Here is a 27,536-nt window from a genome sequence, read left to right on the forward strand (position 1 = left end):
CCTCTTAATTCCTCCAGCCCCTTTCCTCCCCTCCGGACGCGCCCCCCCACCCCACCCCACTTGCGCGCCACCATAGCACAGCGCGCTACAAACCGGCGCAGCGCCTGCGCTCCCCGCGCGCGCGCGCGCCACGTTACGCGCAAACCTCCCCTCCCCTCCCCTGACGAAAGAGAAGGCGGCTTTAAGGCCCCGCCCGGCGGGAAACGTCAGCTTGCAGTCCCCTTTTGCCCCCCCCCCCCACTCCCACGCCAAACCCAGGCCCGCCCGTGCTGCAGCGTCCGCCCCGCCTCCTCCTCCTCCTCCTCCTCGCGAGGGTGGGAAGCGTCAGCTTGCGTGCTGGGCGCGCGCCGGCTCATTCCCTGGCCGTGCCCCAGCCGTCAGCGGGTCCGGCTGTCCGTCGCCCGCGCCTCTTTTCGCCCGCCTGCCTTGTCAGGAGGACCCGCCGCTGCCTCGGCTTCTTTCCTTTTTTTGGAGGCCGTCCTTGGCCTTTGCTCCGCTTTCCCTCCGGCCCCGCTTGGTGCTTCAACCGACGCTGAGGAGGAGGAGGAGGAGGAAGAGGAGCGGGAGCCAACATGGCGAAAACCGAGCAGGTCTTGTGCCTGGAGCCGCAGCACGAGCTCAAATTCAAAGGTAAGGGGCGGCCTCCGCCTGGGAAGCGCCTTTCGTCCCGCTTCCCGCCGCCGGGTTGGAGCCCGCTGGGCGCTGCTGGCGGGTCCGGAGCTGCGCTCTGCCGCAGCTGCTCTCTGCCTGGAAGGGCTCGGCTCCAGCGGCAGCCATTTTCCGGGGGCCGCCGCCGCCGCGGCGGGCTCGCTGGGGCAAAACGCCCTTCGCCTGGAGAGCCGGCCGAGCGGTGTCCGGGGTCTTCCCCAGCAAGTCTCCTGCACCGCCCCTCTTTTGGCCGGAGCGCTGGCGGGAGGGGGGGGACCCGGGGACCGGTCGGCGTCTTCGCCTCCTCGGGCCTGGGTGCTGCTTGGGACGGATGGGAGTGGAAGGGGGGGAGAAGCTTCCCGGATCCAACCTGTCAGGGTCCCTGGAGATGGCGGGCGGGGGGGCGACTTGGTGGCAGTCTGCGGAGGGCTGGGACTCGCCTCCCCCCCCTTCCTTCGAGGGGAGCTTCCAGACCTCGTTTAACGTGACCTGAAAGAAAGGTTGGGTCCCTCTTTGCGGAACCGAGTAAGAGACGCTGCCGATGTCGCCTTTTTTTAAGGAGGGAAAAAAAAGAACAACAGCCAAAGCGGATTGTGCAACAATTGTGCACAGAAATCATGTGTTGTTGGCGAGCTACGCCAGTGAGATTTACTCCCAGGCTGGTCCTTAAGTTTCCCTTCTGAACGTATTAAAGGACTTTAAAAAAAAAAAAAATAACAATAACGCTGGTCTTTGTCATAGTTGTTCTCTTGCTCCTGCTGCGGAATGGATTAGCTCGATTCTGATTAGGTTTCCTTGAGGAAGAGAGAGCATTCGTTTTAGTAAGAACCCTTTCGGATCAATATGAGAATCGCGGTATTTTAGGTTTCTCAAAAAAAAAAAAGGATGGAAATCGCTAATCTGATGTCCCCCCTAAATTGATTGTTTTAACAGTTTTGTTGCTGTTACTTATGGGTGCTTGGTGCAGTCGTGTGGATTTTACTCACAAGTCCCACCACAGCAAGTAAAGTTAAATGGGGGGGGGTGGGGTGGGAGGTGTCCCAGTCATTGTGGATTTGGTAGTGAAAAAGGAGGTTTGATTAAAAGGTAAGAGACATTTGGTTGTGTTTTGTTAGCTTTTAGTCATGCAGCTGTCTAAAATTTTATACCTATTCGGTCATATGGTAGACCTGGGCATGCAGAGCTGGATTTATTTACATTTCAGATTTCTGTAATTCTCTAATAATGCATAACATACTGCAACTTTTCTTTCATTTGTGCTGGATGAAATACAGTAAAGGTGTGACCTAATCCAGCTTGCTGTTTCAACAGCACCAAGCATGTGTCTTTGGTTAGCCTTCAAGCAGGGATATACTCATTACCAAGCTTCTTGTATCCCCAGCAATTAGTTAGGTTGAACCTTACTGTCTCAGATATTGAAGGTAACTATTAGCCATTGTTAGCCTTATTCTCCATGAACTTGATAATGTTTCTACAAAGCTGTCCTGGATTGCAGGCCTTTTCCTCTTATGACTTGTGTAACATAGTGTTTCTGTTATAAACTCCTCCCTGTGTAATTTGGTCCTTCTGGATCTTTTTTTCCTCCTGTTTATATTTACCATCTTTTGCACAATTGTACATGGTTATATAATGCCTTCCTTTATTTTTCTTTGAATTCAAACCCTCTTAATAATGTAATTTCTTCCATAAGACATATGCTGGTCATTTTCTTGTCTTTTGGTTTATGCTAGCTTGAATGCAAGAAAACAAACACCCTAAGAATTTGAAGAGAGTCTTTCAGAGACAATCTCTTAATTTTATATTGAGATTTATTGTTAGTTGCACCCTTCAGAAGTGAAACATTAACCTCTGATCCTACAGTGGAAAGAGCTGCTTATAAAATTTAATAGTCTGGCGTATTGTTGCAAGTATTTTAATAACAAACTTTAGCTCTGTTTTACACTGCATACTTTTTAGAGCAACTGAATTGTCAAACATTTATAATGTTTATTCTTTAAACATGTACTTAAAAATAGTACTTTGTTTTTACTAACTCCTTCATACATTTGCTTACAGTACTAGTTTAGCTCTGTTATGGAGAGAGGTTTGTATTTAACTACATTGAATTGTTTCAATTATACACTTGTTTGTTTAATCATTTGATTTATATAGCCACCCATCTCACTTTTACATGAGTTAGCATATCTGAGAAATACTGCTGTTAAGCCTAATGGAAGTTAAAAAGTTGATACAGATGGATGGTGCTTCTTCATTCAATTTTTTTTCATTAGATGGATAAATACTCATTCCTGTGCTCAGAATAAATACATGAGATTCAAAATTAATACTGAAATTTTAGAATACCTTGTATACATAATAGAGGAGTCTTTCATCTAAAGAAATCAAGATGCAATCAACTCTACCCAGGCACACCATAAAATCTTGGCTTGCATGACAACATCCATGAGATAACAGCCATTAGTATGAACTTCTATTAGGACTTGATGTGATTGAGAAACATCTGATGCGTTTCAGCCCACTGTCAATCATTTGAGCATTTTTAACTTGTATATATAAAAATTTCTTATATTACAATAGTTAATATTGTTGCTAATTTAAGGTCTAAGTTAAGCTATTGTCTACTCCCCACCCATTGTATATAATTTAAAGTGATTCTCTACTGTCAGGAAATCTCAGAACCATAGTTACAATATAATAAAGCCTATTTTACAAATGAGTTGCAGCACAAAGGACATCAAAGGTCAGGCTCCAGATTGTAAAGCATTTGTACAATAAGGAGCTCTATCAGGATGTAGGGACAACTGACCACATAGCTTTACAATCATGAGTTGTCCTCTAGCAAGGTTTAAACTGGAGGCTGCAATTACTTTGCCCTGATTCATCTGGTGCTTGTTAAGCCTGATCTGGCTGAAGGCCATCCAGATGTATTATGTTAACAACCTTAACTCAGCTGGTGCTTGGTAATCCTAACCAGGCAGGCTTACACAGAAATTCAGAATTACTGCTGAGTAGACCTTTATTCCCCAAGTATCATCTTGCAAACAAACAGTTCATTTCTTTTCTGGCTTCTGATATTTGATCCAGTGGCAGAATGACCATGATAGTGGGACTCAATCAGTTATAGATATTATTGAGCCTAACTCTGGGCTTGTCCTGTGGCCTGGTCCAAGTGGCACAGAAAGCTTATTTTGAACATGTAGTGGTCCTCCTTCTCATCTTTCTCTTCTAGAAATGTCCTCACATAAGGACACAACAAATGGCAGTTAATGGCATGTATTTCATGTACTAAAGGTAGAATTAAGATTTTTGGAAATACTGGGGGGGGGATGTATGACATTCTTACCTATGGGCAACTGAACCATAATTTGTCCAATTTTATGGGTTCTCATGTCACATTGAAGTAGAAACAGATGTATCTAGGCTGAGCTTATTCCACAAGTTAGAATGCAATAATGATGGGGTGATGAGGAACTTTGCTGTTGTCTTTATTACATTTCATTCTGTTCCTTTTAAAATATCTCTTTAACCTATCAAGATAAATTTGAATTTTATTTCTGTTAGGAAATTATTCTGCTCAATGCTATGTTATCTGCAAATTTTATAAGTATTTTATCAATTTTTTTATTCAAATAATTAAAATACTAATAGTAAAAGTTGTTTTCCCTCATTTGAGACTAGCATTTTGTCATAATTAAATGACCACTATGCTATCTCCTTTCATTTTTGTTTTGAACATATCTAAAGGAACCGTTTTTGTTGTTTTTAATGTTTGCTACCTTCACCTCATTCTGAACTTTATTTTTTTCTGACACAGTTCTAGGCTATTGGTATATAGTTTTCCTTGGTGACCTGGGCCTCCTTCCATTCCTATATTGTATGTGTTCTTTTTCATTTTCAAATTAAAGCACTGTGATGTGAGTTGCAGTTAAAAATAACTGCAGAACTGTTGTCCTCAGAACAACAACATGCAGACAAGATTTTGCATATCACTGCCCCTTTATAATATCCTTTTCTTCCTTTTCAACTTACAGTATTGAAACACATATTTTGAAGATGTTCTTGCAGATTTAAATTGTTTAAAAGAAACAGATTTAATAAAAGGTGGGGTTACACTATATAGAAGAAATATCTATATCACTAAAGAAATACACAACGATGATGAAAACCATCTTGAATGCGTTTGGATCAATATAAAAGGAAAAAAAGAATGACATTGCCATAGGTGTATATACAAGCCACCCAATCAAACAGGAAATATGTGAACTTTTTGCTAGTCAGTTAATTAAGATATGTAGGAAGCACACCACAATATTAATGGGGTATTTTAACTAGTCTGACATCAACTGGGAGACAAACTCTGTACCTAGTAGAAAATCAAACAGATTCCTCACAAATCTAGCAGACAACTTTGTCTCCCATAATGTAGAGAAGTGAACTAGAGGTCAGCCATACTGCACTTAATTCTCAGTAACAGAGGTTAAATGATAGAAGGCATTGAAGTAACAGAAACCTTGGGGTGGGAGTGACCATGCAGTATTGGAATTCAACATTATGCAAGTTCAAGCAATAAAACAAAGTCAGACTAGAATCTGGGACTTCAAGAGAGCTGATTTTAATAAACTTACAGAGGGCAATTCAGAAATAAACCTCCATTTGGTTATCAGTGACAGACACTCGCTTATACAGAAATTTTATTGTACACATTAGAAAATCTAGGACTAGGCTATGGGGAGGTGATCAAAAACATCCCAATGGAACTACTTCAAAAGTTCTTGGGTGTTTCTAGCAGTGTGCGGACGAACATTATCGTGAACCAACACCAGTGGTGCCATAGAAAATCCCACCAAATGTGAAGATGCCAAAGAAGTATTGCTAGTGAAGTTCTTGGAGCGTGGTCCGACCATCAATTCAGAAGTTTACTCTGAAACGTTACAAAAACTCTGATGAGCCATCCATAACAAGTATTGGGGTATGGTGACTTCTGGTGTGGTGTTGGTTCACGATAATGTCCGCCCGCACACCGCTAGACGCACCCAAGAACTTTTGAAGTAGTTCCGTTGGGATATTTTTGATTCCCCCCATATAGCCTAGATTTGGCGCCGAGCAATGACTACTAAGGAATTTCAAACTTTGTAAGACGTTATGACAAGTGCCTAAATTTGAATGGCAATTATGTCAAAAAGTAATGTAATGTTGTAGTTTTCTAATGTGTATAATAAAAGTTCTGTATCTGCAAGTGTCTGTCATTGATAACCAAACAGATTTATTTCTGAATTGCCCTTGTAAAAAGAGCTTGAGAATGGTTCCATGGATGAGAATTCTAAAGAAGCTTGGGAACTTTAAAAAGTGAGATTATAAAAACCGAGTCTAGCACAATTCCATTGAAGAAGAAAGTAAGAGATCTCAAAAGAAACCAGCAGGGCTGCACAAAGAACTCTCTGATAAACTGAAAGACAAAAAGGGGAAGTATAAACAAAATGGAAAGAGGAGCACATAACTAAGGCAGAATATCAGCAAATACCCGAATCTGCAAAGATGAAGTCAGGAAGGCTAAGGCTCAGAATGAACTAAGGCTTGCGACAAAAGTTGAAAATAACAAAACTTCTTTCAACATGTAAAAAACAAGAAAAAAAAGTCAAGGAAATGATTAGCCCATAAATGGAAGAAAATGGCAAGGTGATCAGCAGCAAGGAGAAAGCAGAATTGCTTAACTCATTTTTTGCACCTGTCTTTACACAAAAAGAAAAAACAGTTCAACCTATCAAAAAAACTTACTGTAAAATGCAGATTAGGAATGCAAGTCAAAATAAGCAAGAAAATAGTAAGAGAACACCTATCCACTCTAGATGAGTTCAAATCACCAGGGCCAGATGGATTATACTCAAGGTTCTGAAGGAATTGGCATTTGTTCTGATCTCAGAACAAATGAACCATATCTTTCAAAAATCCTGGAGCACTGGGGAACTACCAGATGACTGGAAAAGGGCTGATATAGTTCCCATCTTCAAAAAATGGGGAAAAAATGAATCTAGGAAACTATAGACCTATCAGCTTGACATCAATACCTGGAAAGATTCTGGAAAAAATAATCAAGCAACGAATCTGCAAACACCTTGAGGCAACAAAGTCATAACCAAAAGCCAACATGGCTTTGTTAAAAAGAGATCATGCCAGATAAATCTTATTCCATTCTTTGACAAAGTACAAAATTAGTGGACCAGAGAAATGCTGTGGATATCATTTACTTGGACTTCGGTAAAGCATTAAAGTAGACCACAACCTACTACTTGATAAGAAAAAAAATATTGGGTAGACAGCATCACCATTAGATGGATTTGTAACTGGCTGACCAGCCGCACTTAATGTGTAGTCCTTAATGGAATTGCATCTATATGGAGGGAAGTATGCAGTGGGATACCCCAAGTCTCTGTCTTAGGCCCAGTCTCTTCAATATCTTCATCAATGATTTAGGAGATAGAAAGGAACTCAACAAATTTACTGATGACACCAAGCTGGCGGGAATATCCAATATCCAATAGAATAGGTGGTACTAGGCTCAATAATAGTAATTGTGAAAGGGATCTTGCTGTCCTAGTGGACAGTCACTTAAATATGAGCCAACAGTGTGCCAAAAAAGTCAATACAGTCCTAGGCTGCATTAACACAGGGATAGAATCAAGATCCCGCAAAATGTTAATACCACTTTATAATGCCTTAGTAAGACCACATTTAGAATATTGTATCCAGTTTAGATTGCCACTATATAAAAAAGATATTAACACTCTAGAAAGAGTTCAGAAAAGAGCAACAAGGATGATTACCGGACTGGAGGCAACTGTGAGTGACACTGTACCAATATCTAAGGGGCTGCCACAAAGAAGGGGGGTCAACCTATTCTCCAAAGCACCTGAAGGCCGGGCAAGAAGCAATGGATGGAAACTAATCAAGGAGAGAAGCAACCTAGAACTAAGGAGAAATTTCCTGACACTTAGAACAATTAATCAGTGGAACAATTTGCCTCCAGAAGTTGTGGGTGCTGCAACACTGGAGGTTTTTAGGAAAAGATTGGACTCCAGAGGCAGGGCTTTATTTTGGGAACCTTTTTTAAAGAAAAGGTAGGCAGCAGCTTAGAGATTGCCCTTGGACATTTCTCCTTTGTGTAGTTTAAATTATTTTAATTAATTCCTATTTAAATTTGACTATCTTAATTTGCAATAATATTTCAGAGCCCCATATATATTTTTTAGAAAATAGAGACACTAGCTACTTTTCTAAGAGATTCATAGGGAAGCATAATGAACCAGGAATAAGGTCAGCTTGTTTTGCATTTTCTCTTTCTCTTTTTAACTGATCTTAGTCCTATGCTTCTGAGTTCCTTAAATGCAAAAAAGTAATTGGTGAACTAGATGGCAGCACCTAACCAGCCTAGACTGACCTTGAGAAGCTAAGCAGAATCTGATCTGGTTATGAGACCACCAGGAAATCTGAGAACTGCAGAGACTAGAATGGCAAGTCAAAAAATAACTTGCAAAAAGTGAATAGCAAATCACTTATGCATACTTGCCAAAGAAATAATAGATCCATGTCCAGGTAGCAGCAGGAATCAAGCTTGAGAGAGGGAGGGCTTGATTTTATTGAAGGAAATGAAGGGTAAAGTGAGATTTCCGTTCCAGTATTCCAGGCAGTCTATAAAGGGACAGTTGTATCCCTAAAGAATATAGAAGCTTTCCTTGAATGTGTTACAGGGTTCTTAACAGCCAGTTATAACACTCATCTGCGGCAGGGAATAAATGACTTCAGATAGCAGATAAATGAAATTTGGTACACTAGCTTCCTTCCTGTTAATTGCCACATGCAACCATTTAACATAGGTTGGCAGCATATAAAACGGTTCACGGGCATAATAGTCCATTTTGAAAAATGCTTATAAATATTATGTTGGAAATATAATATGTTGGAAATATTAGGGCATATAAGTCCATCATAAAATGCTAGCTTTAGTGTGCAATGTTATCTCTAAACAGTATATTACAGAATAATCCACTCAGTAACCTTCTGTTTGCTATGGGGATAGAAGGAAAAACAGATCATTCTGGGAGAACTCAATCTTACTTGAGTGTTGATTTCTGACATGCAGCAGTTGCAGTCCTTATCAGCCCTCTTCCTATGCTTAAAGACAGAACCTTCCAAAAAGGAATCAAAGAGGCAATAAACTTAGATCTTGTGTTAAAAGTATTAGCTCATTTTCTTTCAGCACAAATGGATTCAAGCAATTGCATCCAGAAATACCTGCCATTAGTTGTTAGTGAATAGGATCATATATAATTTGGTACATTTGGAGGTGATTTACTTTTAATGGTATTAGCCTATAGGATTTTTTCCCCCATAGTTAAGCCTATTCAAGTACTTGGCTTACAGTAGAGACATTCTGGTGGAATTCTCAAAGGTGCTCTCGACAGACATTCTGGTGAAATATATACCATACTCCGAAATGTTTCTTCTGTTGGTACCTGCTTGGCAACAGCTATATTGAAGTATGCAGATTCTTACTTCAGAGAGATGACAGTTGCTGACCATGTGATCTGTGTCACCTTATGTGTAGGAAAATTACAGTTCTCAATATAGCTTAATTTCTTTTTAAAAAGAGGAGAGGGAATTCTCTCCAGTTTAAATCGGCTTTTAATCTTGTCAGCAGTCTCTGCTCCCTATCCCCATCCCAAAAGTCAAGGTGATGATTCAGATATGGCTTGAGGCTTAACAGTTCTAATTTTGAGATATCACTTGTCACTGAAGCAACAAATTAAGTTTAAAAGAGCCTGCTGCTTATGGGAGACCAAGTTTATCTCCTTCTATCCAGTTAGGTCTGTCAATTTCATAACATGGACAAGAGATTGGCAACTTTCTTGGCTTCATGAAGATAATTCAAATTCCTGAAGAGTTAATATTTTTATCAACATTGTGAATCATTAAAATTAAAATCTATCCCTGTCTTGAGGATGATTTCCCAAAATGCTGTCATCAACTTTGAACTGATGAGAATGGATACATAACTCAAAGTCTTTACCATTGTTTTCCTTCAGGAAAAATTAGCAGTAAAACTGGATTGCCACTGTCTGCAGGCTGAGGAAATCCATATGAGAATACAGAGTCCTCTCAACTCTAGAAAATTATCATCTCATAAATAATAGTCATTTAACTTCTAGTCTAAAGCTCTAGTCTGCTGCAATAAAAAGGAACTTTGCTAATTTTTGTCATATTATTTTGAAAATATAAGCTGTTTCTCAGAAACTGAAGGTCAGTGACATAGTGGTTTTTTTTTAAAGATTACAATTATCAAGAGCACTTAGTAGAAGTGTGAACAATGTGAAACTTAATTATACCACTTATTTAGCAATTTGGTGCTTTTTGTATAACACTATCCTTTCAGCTTGACGATTTGCAAAGAATGGAATGGTCCACTCCTCAAAGATTGAAAACTAACATGAAGTTATTCAGAGAGTAATAGGGACAAATGAAAGAGAAGCATAAAATGTTAGATTGTGATTAGATCTCTTAAATTAGATATTCATGCTTGGATTTGACTCCAGAAGGAGTGAGACACAATTGGACTATGCCGCAGGTTTTAAGGAAAGGAGTATGAAATTTTTATCTCTTTATTTTTTATATATTTTCTCAGTCATGCAACGAAGTGCAGTAATGTTATACTAATGCAGCTGTGATCTAAATGCCCGCAGACACAAACACATTGTGGCTCAAATTGTGGCTGAATTAAATGAAATCTAGAAACGTTTGAGCTATTTTTGACTTTGGCCATGAGAAATTTTGGTGGGCTTTTTGAGTTATTCACCTGAGCCCTTTCTTTTTGTACTGCTGCTTGCACCTGCCTGTCCCTTCCCCATCTTACTGCTGAGTAGCATTGGCCTGGCAAGATGCTGAATGCAGTCTATGATGACTGCTTTTCTTTTTCCCACATCCGTTGGTCTTCTCTTCAACTCTGTGCTTACCTGATTAATATTGCCATTCATAACCATATCTTATTGCCATCGCCGTTGCTGCTTTTCCCTTTGGCTCCCCTATCTGTTCTCTGCTGCTTCTGACTGTGTTCCCCTTGGTATCCTGCATATTTCTCCATCTCCCTGTCTCAGGCTTTTCTGTTGTGGTTTTTCATCCAGAATATGCCCTCTTTCCATTCCTGTCTGAGATTTCCCAGCCTCTTTGCTTTTCTACCCCTTTGAAAAGAAAAATGTACCAAGATATTTATTTTAAAAAAATTGTTGAAAAAGATTAGTAGAGAACAGTGACACCTAAGATCTTTCTAGCCTCCTTTACTACTAGAAAGTAAAATGGTGTCATTTCCCCCCTTCTTCCCAGTGGCCTCAGGATGGGATAGATAGAAGTATATTCTTTATCATATGCTATAAAAACCAGCTGCTTTTCACTCAGTCAATAGAAGAAGTTAATAATAAAATTACTGCATATAATAAAGAAAAAAATGATAAAATATAAATAAATTGACCTTATCTACATTTCAGATATAGCTATCAAATCCCACTGATCCTCAGGCCAGTAATAGTTGTGAAACCTTAATCAGTTTACTCTGTGAAGCTAACCAAAGAGGATAAATTGTTTACTATACCCAACAGCTGAGAAACTGAAAAGGAAAAAAAAAAATTTTTTTGCTCCTGGAGAACTGAAAACTATTTTTATGATACATCCATATAAATGCTTCATGAATAGCTTATTAATGACTTTACTGAATAACTCATCAGCATACATTTCCTTTTAATTAGTAAGGTGATTGCTGATGAAGTACAGATTATTTAATCACTCCAAAATACAGTTCCTCCTAAGGCTAAAAATTGTAGTGATGCCAGTATTTCAAGCCCAGTATCGTCTGAAACATGGCTTGAGCTTTTACATAATGGCAGCCAAGGTTGCGGAACTACTTGAATGTTTTTGTTTTTCATGTTGTAATAACAACATTCAAGGTTCAGCAATCTCTAGTGACAGAGTAATATTGTCACTATGTTCTCAGCATTGGTTAATCCATGGTTAAATATTCTTCAAAGTGAACATATTTGAACTAAACCGTATAATATTGCAACAAAGCATAACAAGGACGGAGGAGTATTAGATTTGATAGCCTAAATCAGTGGTTCTCAACCTTTTTAATGCCGTGACCCCCCAACCGGTCGTAAGTCGAGGACTAAACCGGTCATAAGTCGGGGGCTACCCAACCGTTCGTAAGTCGAGGACTTTCCCTGCCCGGGAGCGCCGCGCATGCGTGGTTCCGCCCCCTGCACCGGCCGAGGCATAGCTGGCAAGTGGCAGAGACGGAGCAGGCCGACCACCAGCTGGCCCAGCCCAAGGGAGGTAAGGCACCCGCTGGAAAAGAGGGGAAAAATGGCGGACAAAAAAATGGCGGACAGCCTTGCTTGGCGACCCCCGTGAAATGGTCAATCGACCCCAAATGGGGTCGCGACCCATAGGTTGAGAACCGCTGGCCTAAATGGTCCATTCCAACTTGGTGATTTTGTGACATTATTACCTGAAATTTCACAATTAGAAATCATTAAAATGCTGAAACCACATTTCCCTATTACTTTTGATACAAGTACACCAAATAGTGTACCAAGTGTAATATAATGGGACTGCCTTGAAACATTTCTGTGATTAGAACTGAATTGCTGAACTGAAGAAGCTTCTTGCATGAGAAGCGAAATATCTTCAAGAAAAAAAAATGTCCAGTTGCTTTTTGAAAAATCACCTTTGGGACATTTCTGTGATTAGCATTTGTAGATTGCCATGCCCTTTTGGTAGACCTTGAAGATCCATGAAGAATAAACCTAGTTCATTCATATATTTTTAATCATTTGTTCTTTCTTAGAATGATTCATTTTAGTATTCTTACACTGCTTATGTAAGGCTTACAGGAACCATATTTAATATTGTTGTCATTATCCAAAGATATGAATAACACTGGATAGGTACACCTAACTGCTCTTGCTTTATCTCAAAAAAATTAAGGTCAAACTTTTTAGTATGTGGAAGAGAGATATCAGGAAGTCCCAAGTTTGTTGCCTAGTCTGGGAAATTGAAAAAATAATTTGAAAGAAGGCAGCAAGAAACCACTCACATACAGTATTCTTGCCAAGAAACAGTTTGGAAGTGTCCATTAAATTGCCCACAGTTCAGCTTGATTTGATAGAGATACTGCTTTTATTTTATTTTTAGCAGAAATAATTCTAAACTTATGTATTCACAAAGAGCAAAGGTATTGATTTTGTTTAATGCAGGGCAGAACAGTTTTCTCAGAAAAATCAAAAGTCTGCCTGATGGAGTTTAGTTGTATGTAGTTGCTTTGTTTTATAATACTGCTAGTTTGGCAGGTGATACTGATCTAAGTGGTATTCCCCATGAACTTGGGGGAGGTATATGCCAAGATTATTGGTTCCAACCCGCGAGTACTAAATTAGACATGTCTAACTGTTTGAAGAGTATTTTTTAATGAAAATACAACCTACTTTCTGTCTTAACATAATTTTTATATGAGGCTGCAGAGCAATTCACGTGATAATTGTTCCTGGAATTTAGTTCAGGAATATTTGCCTTTCCCAACCTGGTAGTGCATCTCTCACAAATAGGGAACACTTTGATCTATCTCCTCTATCTCTTCCAACCCTACCTTCAAACTGTGTTCATGCATGAATGTTTGTTTGAAGTTCTGTCATCCATTTTATTCATTTTAATTTTAATCCTTACAATCGTCATTGCTGGGGAAAAAAATTCTTCTAAAGCTAGTCTATGCAGTGATTCTTCTCCTTTCTCTGTGACCAGTTCTAATTGTTTTGACAGAGGGAAGATGAAGTTTGTGATGGACAGTCTTCTAAATTTGATAAGTACAAAATATATAAGGAATATATCTGGAATGAGTAAGTATTAGCAGAAAGAGTAAAAATCAGTATGTTAGTATTCATAGCTATTTATATTGGATTAATTTTATCTGTGGTTTTTAATTTTTACTACATGCCAACATCAGCCAGCCAAACAAAAGCCAAATTGTATGAAATTCTTTGCATATTTGTAGTCTATTGCTTATTGCTTTGATTGGTACCACATACTGAGATGAACTACATATACAAGTACAAATCTACACCTGAATTCTTAATTTGACAGGAAAGCATGTTTCTCTTGCTGTTATTAAACATCTGAACATCAGTCATCTTTGTCCTTCACTTACACTCCCCGAATCCCTATGTTTGAATAAAATGGACAACAAACATAATAATTTCTTTAGTTGCTGCCTATAGTATCCTGGATGTTCTTTTTCAAGGTAAATAGATTTTATCATTAAATCTCTACCTCAACTATAGCATAAGACTTTAGGTTCCAGGTAGGAAGTACTATTCGGTAGACCAGACCAAGAAACCAACCCCATAGGAAGGCTAAAACTACTTTTATTGAGTTTAACCATAACATCAAAATCTTGACAGTTCATACCTTTTTATACTTCAGTAAATTAGAGAGATGTTTGGGTAGCTTCTGAACATTATCATTCGTTACTAATATGTATTTTACTTTTTTGTCAGGTCATTTATCCTACTCTCCACAAGTACCAAAGCCAGGGTGGATTTGATTTAAGTTTAAATCATGATTTAAATCTCTAGTAAAAAGGCTTGATTTAAATCAACTTGATTTAAATCATAACTTTTAAAGAGCAACTATCATCTCTGTCCCACAGCGGCTCCTCCTCTGACTTGCTGTTGATTCACCGACAGTCCCATTCACTTTAACGGGACGGCTGGTGATGCCGCAGTGACACAACAAGGTGAGGGATGTTGCAGGCAGTAGGTGAGTGGATGCCTGCTAACAGGCGCTGCCATGATGGATCTGAAATGACAGGTGCGCTTTAAATGTAAGGACTCATTCTTGCTGGTAGTTAGAATCTTTAATATTATTTGCAAGCAAATAATAAGCTGTAAAACAGCGATATCAGAACCGATTTTAGGTTAATAGGTTAATCACACATAGTTGGAAAACTACTCAAATTCTTTTATTTAATTAAAACACTTACAGCCTGGTACAGATGCATTTCACTTCAAACACTCATACAGTTTGTAATGTACATAGATTTGCAGAACAATGGGATAAAGGAATATTCCTGAATTTTGTTTTATGATTTATCTCATGGTTACTGTGAAATTGTGTGAATGCATCAGTGCATGTTATCTCAGCTTGCAGAGCTTGGATTCATTGAATGAGTTACCAAAAATGTAAATATTGCACAATATACAGCCTCATGCTACATAACTAAGCTCCATTTCATGCTGAATAAACTAAACTATTAATGTATCTTAAATCCTGACAGTTAGAACAATTAACCAGTGGAACAATCTGCCTCCAGAAGTTGTGAATGCTCCAACACTGGAAGTTTTTAAGAAGAGACTGGACAGCCATTTGTCCGAAATGGTATAGGGTTTCCTGCCTGAGCAGGGGGTTGGACTAGATGACCTCCAAGGTCCCTTCCAACTTTATTATTATTATTATTATTATTGTTATTATTATTATTATTATTATTATTATTATTATTATTATTATTATTATTTGTACCTTAAAACTATATTTAAATAGATTTTTACTCCAAAAGCATTTTATTAAAATAAATTTGATAAAAATCAAAAAATCTGATTTAAATAAAAAAAATCGGATTTTTTAAAAAAAATTTAAAATCATTGATTATTATCCACCCCGACCAAAGCTATATGGATATAAGCTTATATCTTTCGTTGGATGCTTATATATTAATATCTATGGCACTGTGTATGGTTCTAGGAGGAACTACAGTTTATCTCACCAGCTTTTTCCCATTTTTATCCACTAGGATTTGATGATAGCAGTGACATTGGGAACCACAAATACTTGGAATCTAAATATATCAGGTTATGGATTTATCCTATGAGCATCCAATCTCCTTCCCAATATAACTAATAGAGTGGATGCATGAGTATTGTCAAACATGAAAAGAAGAGTGGGCATTATGAAGAAGTGTCTTGATTACATAAAACCATACGAACATCTCTCTGCTGTTTTTCCTGTATAGAATTGAATTCTTTTACCAAAATATACCATAGGCAACCTGATACTATCTCAGATATTTTGAACTGCAGGTTTCATCAGCTCCAACTTGCATTTCCAGTAATACAGCACTGTAAGCTGAAAAACACCAGCAAGGCTCCATGTTGTTTGTTTCAGGTTAGTCAGTGGAACTTGAATACTGCATGCCTGACTCATACATGCTTCCTTTAATGAAAGAAAAGGAGTAACATCTTCTTAGCTGTGAGAGTGGCAACTACAAATTTTTAATACATGAAAAAATACATATTGAGTTCTCTTTCTTTGCTATCTTCAATTTTCCAAGAGGCAGCTGCTTAATATGCACATTTAACTTCCATGTTGGCTCAGATTCTAGAATGGAAGAGACTTCTTGATTCCAGCAGCAGGTCTGTAATGAAGTTAGTTAGCCTTGTGCATTGGGGACTGGGGCGGGGAGGGCATGTGAAAAGCATTTACAGTTAAGGGAATAGGACAACCAAATTATGAGCTCCCTTGAGATCTTGTATGTATCCTCTAGTATCTTGGCTGGATGAAAAGAATTTGCTAAATGATTGTAACTGTTCCATCCTCACTAAGATTTAACGATTACAGTTCGGTCATTAATCTTTTTGCTGCAAATTCCTGCTTGCTGATTTAGTTTTATTCTGAAAGGCGGGGAGGAAGCTTGAGGCTATAAACATTCTTCACAATTTCTGTTTGTATCAAGGTTCAGAAATGAGAATATGAGCCTTCTGTAATTAGGAAACTTTTATAGTAATAGTCTTGCAAAGAAGCATTTGTAATGGAAGCACATTTTTCTCAATGTAAGCTTTTATTCTTACAGAAGAAAGCAAGACGGGCCCTCCATATATTCCTCTTAGTATCATTTGCTTCCTAATTAGACATTTAGATTACAAAGAAATTTCTTGATAGCAGACCGTACCTGTCAGATTCCCTATACGAGGCTTGGGTGGCTTTTGGGGACGGAACAGGATTTTGGTATTTAACCTGGCATTTGGTTGCTAGGTTTTCAAACTAGAATATAAAAGTTGCAGCCATCAGGCCAGAACCTTTTCTTTTCTTTGATCAAATAGCTCTCCAGGCTTTGGTTACCAAGCTTGGTTTAATAATTGGGAACCAGGATGTTTTATCTGCAAGAAAGCAGCTTAACCTTACAGTACAGTACCATCATCTTAAAACTTCCATTGTTATTTAGTTTGTGAATGCATAGTTGAATTATATAGCTGTGCTTGGCTTAAAGATTGTCCTATACTGGACTGAAAGCCATCTTGCAATCTGGTAAAAGATCATACAGAATGTAAATCCACTATAATCAGAAATTGTACATGTTGCTGGGAAAACTCCCACTGGCATTAGTGGGTAACTGAACTGAATACGAGCATAATTAATTAATTGTAATAATCTGTTGGATGTAGTCAGGATCAGGATCAGTTTCTGGATCTTGATGAAGAAGTTCTTCCCCTACTACTTTTAGGAAGATTACAAGGGAAGGAGAAATTGTTTCTGATTATGACATTCTGTGGTAGGACCTCAAATTCTTCATTCCTACTGTCTACCCCACAAATTCTGGATCAAAATGAACATCTGATCAAAATGTATGCACATTCAAATGTAGGGCCTTTAATTGTATAATACAGAACCTTTATATTTTGGTTCATTCAGTGGTTTCCCCTGCCAAGGACAGTAAATAGGTGCCAGACAATCTTTGCCAGTGTTTTCAAAGGATAATGCCATCTTATCAGTCCTTTGATGACTAGTCCAGGTCAGGAAATGGACTTCAGAATGACTATTGAAATGTTATTTTATTGTTGAGTAATATAATAACAAAATACTGAGAATTTGACAAGAGTTTCCTTTTGCCTCTTTTATAACAAACAGAATCAAGCCACAGTATTCTTAAGCTTTTTTCTCACCCTTTCTTCCTTCCCAGGCCTGAGTTAACATTGACTTAGTATAATAATTATGAATGAATGATTCTTACATTCCTTCTTTAACATTATTTTTATACTCCTTTATACCTTTGGTTTGCTCCCAGGTAATTGTGAAGAACTGGTTGAAAGAAGAGGATTCCAGTTCAAACTTGATTGAATCATAGGGTAACATTGACTTTGGGAGATATGACAGTATTCTTCAGGAATCTCAAGAAATGTTGCAGATAAGAAAGTAGAGATCTATTCTCCATTATTTCAGCGTGTAGGACTTGAAACAGTGGTCTGAAGTTATAAAAAGGCAGATTCTGATTAAATGTTAGGAAAGGTTTTCCTTACAGTAAGATCATTTAGACCATGGAGTCATACTCACGACATTACGTGACGTGTCGCGACGTCACGTGACTTTTTTCCCATTGCCGGCAATGGGGTGGGTGCGGTTTTAGCATGACGCATCTGGCCCGCAGGCTGGCAGTTTGACACCCCTGATTTAGACAACCAGACTAATTGTACTTCATTGAATGAATTCAAACAGAGGCTAAGATTCATCTGTTTGGAATGTTTTAATTTGGATTTCTGGGCTAAATAGGAGGTTGAACATCTTTGCTTGAATGGTTCCTTTCCAGCTCTCTCATAGTATAATTCTACATGCAACTGCATTTCTTGTATAGTTCATGGAATATTTTGTTTGGTTCAATGTTTGAAGAACAGTTTTCATAAACATGGGTCCATAAAATATATCTCACCTATGTAATCATCTCATTCATAGATAGTTAACTTATGGAGCATTAGTTGAGATAAAATTCTAAATTATAATTCAGTACAGGAAGTTCTCGTATAAGAGCTATTTGTTTAGTGACCATTCAAAGTTAGAATAGCACAGAAAATAGTGGCTTATGACAGTTTTTCACACGACCATTGCAGCATGGGTAGAGCTTTCAGTTAAAGTGGATCAAGCCTTACAGTTTAGCAGATAATGGCTTGTTTTGCTGCAAGAGTTCCTGGTCTGTGGCATCATTTCTACTCTCTACCTCCGTATCTAAGAGAAAAGGGCGGGTGTTGCTGGATGCAATTGGATCTTCCTCAATACTGTGTGGTTGTTGCTGAATTATAATTGCCAGAGGAACATTGCAGTTTGCTGCTTAGTAAAATAGGATCATGTTGGTTTATACCTTTACTGATGGCTTTTGCATCATTAGTTACTCCCACACCTTACTCCATAGCTGTTACTGCATGACAAGCTGGGAGGAAGCAGCTTTCTACATTGATACAGTAAGTTCTGTTTAGGAATTTACCTTCTTTGACCTGTGTTTTGATGTGCAAAGAAGAACAAAGCCCCCCCCCTCCCTTTTTTTTTCCTCTTGGAAACAAAAATTGGAAACAACAAGAAGTTTCCAGGTTGAAAAGGGTCTCCTGATAGGAACGGGGGGGGGGGAGGAATGGTTACGGCCCAGCCTTCTCACTAAAGAGTAGAGGAATCCTTTCTTCTTCAGGCTCATCCCTCTGTAACCAAATTTCATACCTAGTCCATTTGCTTTTCTTCTCTGACATGAAGTTTTCCATTAAGATCAATATCATCTGATGTATGCAGGAGGCATCTCTCTGTCCACAAACGAAAGGGCAGGTGATTGCTAGAAAGATATTTATGGTTATAGAACTCCTTGGCGGCTTGTTAATCTTGTTAATGATGCTTTAGTGGTGCTGTAGATTGTTGGGTAGATTGTACCAACATCTTGTCCATAGAAAAGGAAATAAAAGAGATCCTATAATTAATATTGCGGTCAGTCTATATTTTGGTAATTGATGCTGAAACTCTGGACTGGGAACCCCTGTCACAGCCCAGTCTTTCCCAACCTAGTTGCAGCATAGTGGAATTTAATAAATTTTAACATTTTTTTTATTTTACTGCAGAGCACTGGGCTGCCTTTTAGATGCTTTAACCTTTTTGCTTTTCCTTACAACTTCTTATCTTTCTATGACAGCAGGGCTGGACACTGGACTTTAGGTTTTTTTGGTAAGGGCTGATTTTTCAAGTGTTGGCTGTTCAAATTTGGGCCAGTATGCATCAAAATTATAAGTTCACTTGTCCTGACAAGTGCCGTTTCATTGCTTCTTAAAATGTTTTTATGCTTGCCATCCTTTCCCATAAATTCTCTTTTAAGATTTCAGTTGGCGGAAACACATTCTTTTATTGCTACCCCTTCCAAACAGGGCTGGAAGGCAGTGGATGGCCATTCAGAATATCTTGTCTCCTTTGGCTTGTATAGAATTCCACAACAGAATTGTAATATATGTATTTTATACTCAGGTGAAACTGTCCACTTGGAGAATCCACTTTTAAATGTTAATCCTGTCAATAACATGCAACAGTTGTTCGAACCAAGATCTAAAGAAGCAGCCACTTTAAATATGCAGGATAATCAATTTATTTTTGTGCTACCAAATCTCTGTGACGCTTCTGGAATCAGAGGGTAGACAAATGTAATAAGTGAACAAGAAGCTAGGCTGGCCTTGAGGAGATGCAGATTCCACTCTACCCTGATTTGAGGCCACTCTTTTTCTCAGCTTAAGTTTTTTTCTGAGGAGAAGAGGGGCACTTGGTGTACTTTCTGGAACTCCCTGAAAAAAAAGCAAAATAGAAATAAAAAGAAGTACAGGTAGTTCTCGACTTACAACAGTTCACTTAGTGACCGAAGTTACAACAGCACTGAACAAAGTGACTTATGACCATTTTTCACACTTACAACCATTGCAGCATCCCCAGGGTCACATGATCAAAATTCAGGTGCTTGGCAATGACTCGTTTATGACAATTGCTGTGTCCCAGGGTCACGTGATCACCTTTTGTAAACTTGTGACAAGCAGAGTCAGCGGGGAAGGCAGATGCTCTTAACAACCGTATTATTAAGTTAACAACTGCAGTTATTCACTTAACAACTGTGGCAAGAAAGGTTGTAAAATGGGGCAACTCACTTAAATGTTAGGAGCAGAAATTTTGGGATCCATTGTGGTTGTAAGTCGAGGACTACCTGTAAATGTTCTTCATAGAGTTTCCATTTTGCATTACCTATAACCAAGAAGCTTTATTTCAGTCTTTTAATTTTCTTTCTTTTTTTAAACTCAAAAGTTATGTGTTTTGGTCTCCTTATTTTGTTGTTCAATTGTGTCTGATTTTTAGAGACTGCCCGGACAAGTCCCCGCATTGTTCTTGGCAAAGTTTCTCAGAAATGGCGTGTCATTCATAGGGTTGAGAGAAAGTGACTGGCCCAAGGTCACCCAGCTGGGTTTGGGCCTAAGGCGGGACTAGACTAGAACTCAGTCTCCCAGTTTCTAGTCTCAGATTTCTTGGTACTTCCATTCCTGAGTAGGGGACAAGTCAGAAGTGAAGAGTAGAGGGTGTTTTCTAATAAGCAGAGGCCTGGCAGCAAACACATTTCAGTGAATAGGATTAATTTATCCAGAATAAGTAATCTCCAGAACAAAGCACAGCATTTTGAGTTTTTGGCATCTGTACCTTTTAATCAGATTAAGGGCTTTTGGCTTCCCTTTCTGGTTTTAATGTAAAAATTGTTGCTTAAGTTTTTAATTACAGCTCCATCATTGCAGCATACATCCTTGTTAAGTGGAAAACATTCCTCTCCCTTCCCCTTCCTCCATTATGATTCATCCTTTGTTTAAAGTACTGCTTTGGCCACACAATTCTTTTCTAATCAGCTTCACCAATCTGGAACTGGAATTTCTTAACCAAGAATTAAATAGCTATATCATTGACACCATGGCTGAAAAAAAGAGCAATGTTTCTTTCACCATTTTTGAAATGTCATTTCTGGCTTGAGGTTTTCCCCTCGAAATTAGTAGGTGGGTGCTAGCATTGATAACTTTGTCTCTGAAATGTTAAACTCTTTGAGTTTTAAAGACCCATTTCTCCTTGCAAGTTATTTTTGTTTCTTGTCGACACATAAATTCTATGATGATATTTCTATGATGGTTAGATATCAGTGGTTGCTTAATTACTACTTTCTCCTTCTGTCCTTATAGCATTATTATCAAAGTTTTCTTGGTGTTGTTATTTATTTCATTTTTATACTACTATTCCTCCCATGAGCCAAAAACATTTGATGGATTTTTTTTTCTTCTTTCTGCCTGAACATCAAGATCATAAAAGCCTTAGCCATGGTTAAATGGATGATTAAAACTCAAATAATCTTATAAAATAATACAATATGTCATTCTTTTTTTCCTAAAAAAGCCCCCTCCTCATATATTCCTGGGATAGCTTCATAAAATTGATAGATAGACAAATTGAATAAAGAAGCAGATTCTCTAGAAGCATGAGCAGAAGCGTCAAAGGAGTTTTGTCTTTTTTCCTTAATTTTTTTAACAATATCTATAAGTCATCACAATCCGTATGATGCCTAATGTGGCATGGAGCAGTATAAAATACAATTAAAAAGCAAAATAATTAAAATAATGGGGACAGTCAACTGACTATTATGGTTGCCTAAGCAGAACTCCAGACCAACAACTCTCAGGTTTAACTTGCTTCCTAAGAAAAAGGAAGGCTGGGACCATAAATGGCACAAAAGTCTTCCAGACTGATTCAAGACATGTTGTTACCCAAGGCAGCAAAAACTACCTTTCGTTCGTGTAAGATCCAAAGATAGCCTTCTAATTTACTAAATTCAGGGTTCCACAACAATGAATATCATATTTAACAATTATTGCTATTCTTATTGACATGTTTTTTTAAAAATCGAAATACATCTGTTGTCAGTAGAAGTTATTTAAAGTTAGAACCTCACAGAAGAGATCAGCGTGAGCAAGGAGAATCTAATCTAGAATTCTCGGAACACTCAGAGTCTTATATATCCCCAGTTGGTAACCATCTCCCCACAACTTCAACATTGGAGCGTTCTGAACAAATGAACCTAGGAAGAATTTTGTGCATGACTGCAAGGAATTTACTGTAACACTGAAGGATTTGAGGGTTAAGGAAGCCAAATTCAGAGTGGTCAGTAAAAGAATAGAAAAGGAAATTTCTCAGTTAGTGCTGTCTACGCAGTGAGAATTTAGGTGGATCTATTTTAAAGGTTACTTTAGGTCAGTGGTGGCGAACCTATGGCACGCGTGCCAGAGGCGGCACTTGGAGCCCTTTCTGTGGGCACACGTGCCATTGCCCCAGCCTCGCCTCCCCCCATGACCCCCTCACCAGCAGCCCCCCTGGAGGAGTCGCCCCTGAGCGTGGCCCACGCAGAGCAGCGCAACCAAGGACATGGCAGCCAGGCAGTGTAGACAAGACTCTGCCCTCAAGCCCCATCTCGCACAGTTGATGCTGCGGGGTGCGGGCAGAGGGTGTGACTGCCATGGCGCTGTTGGGCTGCCTGGGCGATCTGTGGCGGGCCCTGGAGGCGGTGAGTGGCCCTGTGGGCAGGCAGGGTGGGGGACGGTGTGGGGGTGGAGCAGGGGTACGGCAGGGGGTGGAGTGGGGGCGGGGCCAGTTTTTGGGCACTCGGTCTCTATTTATTTATTTATTTATTTATTTATTTATTTTATTTATTGAATTTATATCCCGCCCTTCTCCTTGCGGACTCAGGACTCAAGGTTCGCCACCACTGCTTTAGGTGAAAGTTCCCTATTCCCTATTAAAATGTTAAGAATTTGTATCACCTTAACATGGCTAAAGATGTACAAGTTTAAATCTGATTTAATGGATGGATAATACAAAATTACATTGCTCCCATCTATCCTAATATTTGCTTCTCACCAATAGTACCTTTGAACGTTGCTTTAAAGTTGCATGCTATAGTTTCACCTACAGCAGTGTTTCTCAACCTTGACAATTTTAAGCCATGTGGACTTCAACTCCCAGAATTCCACAGCCAGCATTGCTGGCTGTGGAATTCTGGGAGTTGAAGTCCACATGCCTTAAAATTGTCAAGGTTGAGAAACACTGACCTACAGTATGGAATTTCATTTACTTACTTGAACTACCTGGAGCAGATAGTTATGAAGCATGTGTTAAGTCTGTGAAAGGGTATTACATTATATAAATATAAACTGACTTCATTCTTGGATTTTTTTTTCATTCTTTAATCATTGAGAGTATACTACATTACCAAAATTATATAAATTTCATTGGTGGATCAAAACAATAGTTTTTCGGATAGTACCACTTATGATTATAGCTGTACTTCTGAATGTACTTGAATCTAAAACTCTTATTCATGGAACTAATAGAGAACAATAGCATTTCTTAAACTTTTCAAGGGCAATGGAATATGTACTAATGAGGAACACTCTTCGTGGTTTTTTAAAAAAGAAAATTCTGTAGTAAATAGTTAAAAAATTTAACTATTTATTTATGTTCCCTTAGATTCAATGCATCTTTTATAAATCTTAATAGCGTAAGTGAGCTTGTAAGTGACAGAATATTTCATTACTTTCTAGAGATTAAGATTTATTTTTTTTAAAAGCCCTGGTAATGGTCTTGACAGTATTATAACTGAAAAGTTGCTTTTCACAAAGTTATCAGTTTTTAAAGTGTTAATGTAGTGGTTAAAAGTACCAGGCTAGAAACCATGGGACAGGCACAATGTTACCAGGATGACTTTGGGCCAATCCCTCTATCTTAGCCATAGGAAGGCAGTGGCAATCTGCTTCTAAAAATGTTGCTGAGAAAATTGCAGGGACTTATTTAGGCAATCTCCAGGAGTCAAGACTGACCTGATGCACTTTTTTATTTTTCATTTAAATCTCAAAGCTTTATCATTTTTCAGGCAAAAATCTTTTAGCAAATCTTCTATTTGTTTTTTAATGTTTCAATGAGACATCTAACAACTCATTCGTAAGATGGACACTTGTTTGACTAATGAAGTGAATGGATCCAAAATCCATAGGGAAAAAACCCATTCTCTTAGTCTTTTGGACCATTTCATAGTGGTTGAAATGGATTGGGGAGTGCTGGTGTTCATTGAAACCTACTTCAAGAAACTTGGGAGTAATCTGTCCACCAACCTGGTGGCAGTAGGAGCATTTGCCATAATCCAGCATGGCATCATAGTCCAAATTTCTTCAAAGCAGATTATGGTCCAATTCTTGTGTTGTAATCATACCAAATCTACCACTGATAATCTTCAAATAACTAGACAAGTTGTCTCGTGTGTAATGCTCCCTGGATATGTCACATTCCAACTCCAATGATTCCCAGCCACTATGTGAATTTTTTCATAAGAGCCCATTGGACTCAATATTTTGCACATGAGATTAATAAGCGTGTAGCATCTTCTTTGAGCCACACATTATCCTTCGTGATTTCATAGACATATCTATGCAGTTTTTTTGTACTAATATAGAAGTGGTTTGCTACTGTCATTTTTTGTTCTTGTTTTTTTTCAATTTCCCAATCTTGCCCATAGCTTAGTGGGTGTTTTGGTGGTGCCTCACCCAAATTTTGACTATGTGCAAATCTGGATACAATTTTTAAATTGTCTAAATACTAGCATCTATCTGGGATTGCTGTTCGGACAAGTTTCCAAATTCATATAGATAAGAGAGAGGATTCCATAGTTGTCATATTTTAGGCATGACTGAAAGCATTCCACAACCTGAAGAGAATTCCATATCCAAATCTAGAAGAAATTTTCTCTTAATATTGAGATAGCACCTAATCATGACTTGTAATTTGTGGACCAGTATTCTGCTTTTAAGTTCTTTCTTAGCTGGAAGCTGCTTACATAACAAAGGGGAAAGGATTGCAGACAAGACCTGACTTAAAAACAGTAACTGTGAGAAAGACCTTGGAGTCCTAGTGGACGATTACTTAACCATGAGCCAGCAGTATGCAGCAGCAGCAGCCAAAAAAGCTAATAACAATCCTGGGTTGTATAAACAGAGGCATAGAATCAAGATCACGTAAGGTATTAGTACCGCTTTATAAAACCCTAGTAAGACCACATCTGGAATACTGCAGCCAGTTTTGGTCACCCTATCACAAAAAAAATGTTGAGAGTTGGGGAAATACCCAACTCTCAAATACCTGGCATTTTAACAGGCGTGTATAGACTTTTTATATCCTGTGTTTGTGTATGCACATTCGTAATTTCATAAGTTCTGCATAATTTCTCTTTCATAGTTTAAATTATTTGAGAGTAATGCAGGAGCTCTCCACATCATTCATAATATTATGAATCCAACCAGTATCCCCTGGAGCTTTATAAAAGGAAAAGGCATGATCTCGCACTAAGTACATCTGGATCTTTTATGCTTCTTGGTGGCCACCTTTGCATAAAAACTTAGAATATTAGGAGAAAGCCAAGTGAAATCACAGAAGCGTTTAGATAATCGAATCTGACTCCCTGGTCTATGTTGGCATTCAAATAAAAGGACCATAACTCATCAGCTTCTNAGTTCCTCTGTCAACTCCACTGTGGGGGGTGATTATTGGGAGGCAGAAGGGGGCCCCTTCTTTCTCCCCTCCCTCCAGGAGTTCACAGGGTAGAACTGTTTGAATTCGGCCTAATTAAAATCTAAATTTCAATTAGGGCTTGCAACAGCAGCTCCGTGAACGGCAGGGACTGACGAGATTTCAAACCTTTCAGTTCCCTCCGTCTCTGTCGCTCCGCGGTCGAACGAAGCGAGGGAAGCCCATTCGGCTGCTCTCCTCATTCGGCGATTGCCTCTTGTGACGGGGATTGCGGCTGCATCCCTGGGGAGGCCAATTAGACCGGCAAACGCTCGAGGAAACCGTTCGGCTGACGGTTTCCTCAGCGAGTTGTTCCCTGGCAGCGGGGATCGCGGCTGCCTCTCAGGAGACTTAGAACGCCCGAGGAAGCCGTTCGGCTGAAGCCTTCCTCGGCGTGTTTTCTCTCGGCGGGGATTGCTGCTGCATCCCCGAAGGAGGGAAAATTTGCATAAAAGCCGGTTTTTTCGACGAACGCGGCTGCGGCGTTCCCACACGGGGCAGAAGCAGGCCAATTGCTAATTCAACGACTTTTTCGGCCGTTTTTCTTTCAAAGCGGACGGTGGTCAGCTGGTTAGAGGCTGATCACGGTGCCGTCTCAATTGCACATTTGACGGTTGGGCTTTTTTGGCGCGGCCGCCATTTTGGCTCAAGGGAAAAAATTTTTTATTTTTTATTTTTATTTTTTTATCATCCCTTCGACAGTCTAGAGGCCAAATTTCAGGCTGACTTGGTCAGTGTCTGATCGCCTTCCTCTGGGAGATCAGAAGTTGGGAAGAACATAGTCCCCAAAAGAACGTTATTCCCATATTTTCAGGGTGCCATCTACTTCCCTCAGGGCAGGCCACCATTTTATAGGCGGCGGCCATTTTGTCTCCGAGGGTACTATCAATTTACACCAGAGGCCTTATTTTCATAGCTTGGTGGCTCTTGGGCCTCAAACTTTGTTGGGCACCTGCAGCCAATTCTTGTATTGTGTGCTAATTTCAGCACTCACTGGAAGTTTGTTGGCGTGCATTTGTTTTTCACTGATCAGTTACTTCCAGTGATTCAAGGGACTCACGGTGACCCCTCAGAGCACCGGTCCTTGTTTGTGACACGTTTGCCACGGACACCAGGCACTCCCTTAGCGTGTCTGTCGCTGTCTGTGATTGTAGCTGTACCTGGGTCCCAGGCGTCCTCTGGAATTGCGTCTGGTCGCACCCACGGTAGTAATTCCCTCTAGATACCGGGGGACCCCACTAGAGCCCCTGAGCTATCAGAGGATGGAGAGTATGGAGCCCCTTGGGAAGGAGGTCGTGTCCCCTTCATTGGCTGGCATGAGTTCTATGCCATCTCATCCGGACGGATCTGAAAGGGCTGCACAAAAGTCAAAATCTGCAAAAAAA

At 39.3% G+C, this 27,536-nt stretch overlaps 1 protein-coding gene across 1 annotated transcript in view; it reads left to right on the top strand.

Moving 5' to 3' along the window:
* Window positions 1-548: 548 nt before the first annotated feature.
* VAPB (VAMP associated protein B and C) overlaps window positions 549-27,536 on the top strand; it is a 53,918-nt gene continuing 26,930 nt past the window's right edge. The window contains exon 1 of the mRNA XM_015832081.1: window positions 549-630. Within this exon, the coding sequence (XP_015687567.1) occupies window positions 573-630 (58 nt within the window). The 5' untranslated portion in view covers window positions 549-572. The remainder of the gene's footprint in view (window positions 631-27,536) is intronic.

The sequence above is a fragment of the Protobothrops mucrosquamatus genome, unplaced genomic scaffold (assembly GCF_001527695.2).
Source record: "Protobothrops mucrosquamatus isolate PMUCROS unplaced genomic scaffold, P.Mucros_1.0 scaffold_299, whole genome shotgun sequence".
In the NCBI taxonomy this organism is placed as follows: Eukaryota; Metazoa; Chordata; class Lepidosauria; order Squamata; family Viperidae; genus Protobothrops; species Protobothrops mucrosquamatus.